At 33.9% G+C, this 6,179-nt stretch overlaps 1 protein-coding gene across 3 annotated transcripts in view; it reads right to left on the bottom strand.

The window, feature by feature from the left end:
• LOC117167297 (GTP-binding protein Rheb homolog) overlaps positions 1-6,179 on the bottom strand; it is a 15,581-nt gene that overhangs the window by 8,625 nt on the left and 777 nt on the right. For all 3 annotated transcript variants that reach the window (XM_033352125.1, XM_033352123.1, XM_033352124.1), the window contains exons 2-4: positions 5,723-5,907; positions 5,281-5,352; positions 4,383-4,590 (exon numbers count right to left, since the gene is read on the bottom strand). In XM_033352125.1, coding sequence (XP_033208016.1) covers positions 4,383-4,590; positions 5,281-5,352; positions 5,723-5,771 — 329 coding nt within the window. In that variant the 5' untranslated portion in view covers positions 5,772-5,907. The remainder of the gene's footprint in view (positions 1-4,382; positions 4,591-5,280; positions 5,353-5,722; positions 5,908-6,179) is intronic.

The following is a 6,179-nucleotide window of genomic DNA, read 5'->3' as shown; positions in this document are numbered from 1 at the left end:
ATCACGTATTTTGTGAATGGCCCCTAATACATATTTAAGAAATGTCAAACTCATTAAATTCCACAACAAATTATTTTTTAAATGTTTTAGTAGTGTTATTCAGGTGTATACTAATACGAACTTATATAGGTACATAAAAATAAACTGAAAATTCCTATTTCAAAAATAAGTTGAAGTTTTAATTTTTGTGTTATAAAACATGTAGGTTGGACCAATCAGGATCGTGGTATGAACACACGTGCGCGCGTAAACGGGAGTCTAACGCAGCGTTATCGAAACAAGTGCCAAGGTGGGGTTAGTGACGGAGAATAGCTGCCACTACACAATGTTGAACTTTCGCTCACGCACACACGACTGTTTATACAGAGCTCCAGATTGATCCAGCTTAAATATTTTACAAGTAAAAAACTTCAACTGATTTTTCTAAATCCGTACAATTAACCCTGAGACACCCTGTATATAGCTATATTCTATATAATACATCCATATATATCCCTTAGATTGTAACACATATATTATTATATAGAATACAACGATATATAGCACTTTTAAAACATATTTTTATAAATAATTTTTGTAGAATTTAATGAACTTAATCATTTTTGAAATATCAATTAAACATCAAAGAATTTGAGTATTAGCTTCTTGAATTGAACTTAACGGGATCATTATTATTTTTGATGAATAATGAATTTCTCCATAAAACCCAATTCTTTCGTGGAACAGGACGGATGTGGCAACACTTGTCGGCCAACGGATAGGCCTGGTTCCATCATAATATTAGATTATTTATTAAAAAGTACTGATAGTTTTTTATAGTCTAGTTTTGAATGATTTAACTTAAAAACATTCGATTTCAACTATCTTGATTATTTATCATTAATTTTGAAATTAAAATTGAAAAGTATAGTTCTGGATAGTTAATCATTGTAAAATTAAAAGTGTGTAGAAGTGAACAATTTTGGCTTAAAAACTTGCAGAATCTAATAATGGGGTTGTTGCATATTTTCAAATACATTTTTTTTCATAGTGAAATTAAGTCTAGAATGTGTACTTTTTTAAATAGTCGCTGGAAAATATGGAATTCTGATTGAGCCAGTGTTAAATCTAAGGACCTATTTTTTTGACATTGGATTCCTGTTTCCTGATGAGGAGAGCATTCGGATAAACACCGACAAGATAATTTAATAAAAGATCTTCTCAACATCACTGAGGTCTTTTTTACATGGTCTTAAGTATGTCAGATTTTACATTTAACTCAATTTATAATTTTTCTTTTCTTTTAGGCTGCTTCATTTAAGTTCCGTAGCAATGGGGTATAACATACTGCTCTAAGCGTTTATTTTAAATGCCATGCTGAAACAGAGGCCTTCCCACGAATCTTCCTCAATGTTAAAGTTTCTTTTCAGTTCTTTAGCATCAGTATATATACCACCAGACAACTCCACCTCACTGGGTCAATATTTGTGAAAATTTCCAATCGTTACGGTTTAAAGTAGACATTCGGTGCCCGACCATCGAGTGTACAGTCATCCTCGACGTGAAACCTCCCGCTAGACATTTAGACCCACGAACCCTTCAGAATCGATATGCTCCGCGCAGCTTATGCCTTCGGTTATGCAATATTTAAAAAATATGTTATTTAAAATTCATGCAACAACTCAACCAAAAACTAAATCATTTGCCATAGGAAATTTTTGAAGTTTAACCTACAAAATATTTCGAATTGAATTTCTCAATAATTATGTAGCTTGGTACGCCGGTAAATTGTTAGAGTCGATTAATGGGATTGGTATCAGCCGTTGAGGGCGCCGTCGATCGTACTTACCTTGTACCAGTGTATTTTAAAAGCTTTGAGAGTCAAATAGATTTTGATTTTTACATATGAGTGAGAATCATGAGTAACATATCCTTACTTCGTGTTTCGTTCGGATGGTGGTCATGTTTCAAGTTGATAGTTGTGTGTTTGCCCGATTAGAGAATAGGCTATTTGAGAAACAAGTTATGAACAAGTACGAAACGAAATGTTTACTACAATACTAGAGGTTCATTCTGAAAACTAAGAAAAAGGGATATACAATAAAACGGGTAATGAAAAAGTTTACTGAAAAAAAATTGTCGACTGCGTCAACACAAATACGAAGGTATATTTTGTTTTAAGTTTCGACCAATTTTGTTTCCATCGATTGATTTTCTTGAATGGACAATACTTCTATGCGGTTTGGAGCGCTTAACGACTTCTTGCATAGTTTATCTCAATTATTATTTTCGTTGTAGTAGTAAAATAAAGTTATTCATTCTGGGCACGTCATTTAAATATTATTTCATAATGAATGTAAACATAGCTCCAAAACAATAAAACTGACCGGATTTATTGTAGGTTCTTTTTTCTTAATTTTCATAATGAAAATCTCTATGTCGCAACTCACAAAACATCTTTTAATTGGACCATCGCAGTAAACATTTTGATTCGTAGTTGTTCATAACTTAAGTGCGGTTATGTTACCCTGGGTCTCACTAAACTGTAAAAATCAAAATCTGACACAAAAACTTACTCGACAGTTTAAAAATATCGTTAGAAATCGTTGTCAACATTTTCATGTGGCTTATCTTTTTTAGGATCTAATAAAACATTTTCAGTGGTTATGCGATTTCATAATACGCGGACAGGTACGCTTGATACATAGCGCCCTCAACTACTGAAATCGTATATTACACTACAAGGGCAGGAAGTGGGACGATGAACGTGACGGCTAAAGCGTAGACTTTGGTCTCACTCCGTCGGCTCGCGGGTTCGATTCCCGCCTCGCACTCTGGAAGAACCTTGGCGGCCCATTCAGTGAACACTAACCTCTAGGTACCTCTAGAGAAAAAGGTTCCCTAAGTACTTAAAGCTGTTGCGCTTGGTGGTTCATAACCCACCTTAAGCTGATTAGAAGATTCCATTCCACTACAAGGACAGGAAGTTCGAAATTCCTGCCCTGTATACCATGATGCCCGAGGGCATCATTTCGCGCAGTTCAGAGCTTTCAACCTCCTGTCCATGTGGTGTATACTATTTTTCTGTATAGACGGTCGAAAGTACGTTCACTAATTACATTTTTAATTATTATAAACAATACAATCATGTTCCAGGTGGCCTGTTGTGCAGTCATGTTTAACTTTTGTTTCTCACTTCAGCGGCTCTTTGGGATACTCACTATGCTTTGGATTTTGTAAATGTTTCTCTCTCTCTCACTGACTTTTCTAGGTTGCAAATATTGCGAAACATTTTTTTGATGTCTGCCTCGACATTTGCAAGCACGAGCGGTGCGAGTGCTACTGGTCGGGGGTAGTCATCAAATACATATGAAAATCCAAACATAGTTATACTTTTTTAAATAGTTGATATCACTTTTGAACTTATATTCACTGACACAAAAAAAAACACTGATAAATTCTAAACAAGCAACTTTGAGGTTATACGGAGTGCTCCCAATACGTGCACCCTGCGCTACTACGCATGCGATACGTAAGGCGCTTCATTGGCTGCCGTTCGCACGTTTATTAGTGACCGCTGTTCGCGACTCTGCTGGCTGGCGGACATGCATCGGTGTGCACAATAAAGTATTTTGCTCCCGCTTTTATAGAAGACGTGTGTGTAATCTTACCAATGCACAAATCTTAGGCTTTCTACCTGAAAATTTATGTTGAACATACGTAATTTCGACCGAGGCATGCAGAAAACACCATTTTAGCATTTTCACTCCGCCATAATCTATATACATGTCATAACTTTGTGACTTTTTGGTCAGTGTCGTTTCAGTGGCTGCTTAAGATTAACATTTACGAGAAACGTTATATTCATTCCAATTTTAAATATCCCAAAGAAAATGTTAGATATCTGAAATAATCGAAACCCGCAGATCTTGAATTTCTAACCTTCTCGTAGATAATTTCAAAATTTTACAAGTTTTATATTTTGATTTTTAATCCCTTTCAGCTGATCATAGGCACACCGATTTTCACTAACACTGTAGTATACACTATTAACATACCTTTTCAAAGACCTCAGAGACTAGATTTATTGGGTAAAAATAGCCTTTTAAAAATTTAAATGGACACCTGAAGGGGAACCCAGGTATAGAAAACTAGCGGTAACGGTAGTGCTAAAGAGAAAGCACTGAGCAGGCACTGAACAGTGTCGTTTTATTGCTTTTTCAGTGCGTTTTCATCGGCAGGGTGACTACTTCAGAATTCCCCTTGAACTCGTTTGATTTCTCTAAAATACTTAAATTGCTTAATATCTTTTGAATTGAGGTGTACACGATATCGCTATTGGACAAGCCTTGAATATTTTTAAATATATGATAATATGCAGAATGAGATAAAAAGAGACTTACTGGACTTTTCCTGTAATATCTAGCAATTTATCATAAATGATTTGCACAACTTCAAAACTTTTTGCACTAGTTATACTATATACTAGGACATAGCCATGGATGTCCATTGAGTACTGGGTGGGAAATATACTGTACTCGTCTTGACCAGCTGTGTCCACCAATTTAAGTTCATAATCTTGGCTATTGATACGCGTGGTTTTTGTGAAAGCTGTAACAAAAATTAAAGTTTATTTAAATGTGATGTTTATAAATGCTGTAGAATGTATTCACCATCTCCCCACTTAAAAACTACTTAGCATTTTTCAAGTGTTTCTACTTTCAGAATGCTGCAAAATATACATCAAAATCTGAAAATAACAACGTAGCTGATTGGGTGCTAGAAAATGGAGGAATACTATTATTTTTGAATGAATGAAGCAGGAATATGGGACTAGATTAGAAGCTAAATTAAAAAAAAAAAAAAACGATTTTGAAGTTATCAATTCAAATTCAAAATACTTATTAGCTTTTGAGAATTCTATCGAAAGAACATGTTATACTGTGTAAAATACTGTAAAGTTATGAAGTTTTTAAAAAAAAGGTTCAGAATTTTAATAAATTATGATATCATTAACAAGATTTGAATTTTTCAATTAAAAAGCCGAAAGGTTGAATGAATTTTCCGAAATAAAACAATAAAGATTTTGTCAGCAAACTCGTTAAAAATCCGTGAGCTTTACACCTTTATTCACGTTTCCTTCACCGGCGTGATAAGACAAAACCATAAGATTAGAAGCTATTTACAAAGTTACTGGATGTTACAGCGTGAACCTCTGACAGAGCATGCGGGAAATACTAACGGTGGAATTAGATATCTGTGAAGTTGCGTGCAAGATGATACAGGTACTTCTTTTCTTACTATTTTCAATAGTGGGATCATACGAGTCCACAAATTGTCCCTCGACGAACTGTATACTAAGAGACGATTTTCCTGTAAAAAAAACAACCAATCATTTCAAGCAAATGTCGAAATTATTGAAAAATAAAAAAAATTTGAGTATAAAAAGTAGCATCTAAATGTACCTTATTTTCAAACTTTAAACAGTAACCGTATTCAGTTTTTTTATGAAGTTACTGAGACTCTTAAATAGTTATTTTTGGAACAACTTTCCCAACACGGTTTCTTAATTTCTAACCTTCAGCTCAATTTTCTTATATAACTAAACGTACAGTAAATCAAGTTTCTATAATTTAAAAAAATCAGAGTTTAAACTTTGACCCTTGAAAAATATGGTTTCGAAGTAGTCCAAACGAGATTTATGAAGACAAAAACATTCAAGATAAAATCACTGACAACGCACCTACTGATCTGTAACCCATAATAGCTATTTTTCTCTGCTTTGGTGGCATTTTGCACCAGTTGTGGAACTCAAGACAATTAAGGCAGTCCTTAGACACTGGCTCATACTCCCATTAAAAGGCATGAATCGAGACGAACATTTCATAATATATATAACTGCATGGCGCAGATACCATCTTCAGTGACCTGGAAACATTTGATTTAATTATTTTTTTATTCAACATTACAGCACAACATTAACATTTCCAAAAGGCATATTAACTATTTAAATTGCGAGTAAATTCATGAATGTAGATGAAAGTAAAATTAGTTTTATCTTTACACTCGAGAAAATTTACTTTTAAGATCTAAAAAAATGTGTGACTGATAACAACTTTGAAATACATTGCATCTAACATTCACTGAACGTAACAAATAAAATCCTAAATTTGCATCCATATATATATATATATATGGAT

The sequence above is a fragment of the Belonocnema kinseyi genome, chromosome 2, assembly GCF_010883055.1.
Source record: "Belonocnema kinseyi isolate 2016_QV_RU_SX_M_011 chromosome 2, B_treatae_v1, whole genome shotgun sequence".
In the NCBI taxonomy this organism is placed as follows: domain Eukaryota; kingdom Metazoa; phylum Arthropoda; class Insecta; order Hymenoptera; family Cynipidae; genus Belonocnema; species Belonocnema kinseyi.
This window is presented reverse-complemented; position numbering and strand designations above follow the sequence as displayed.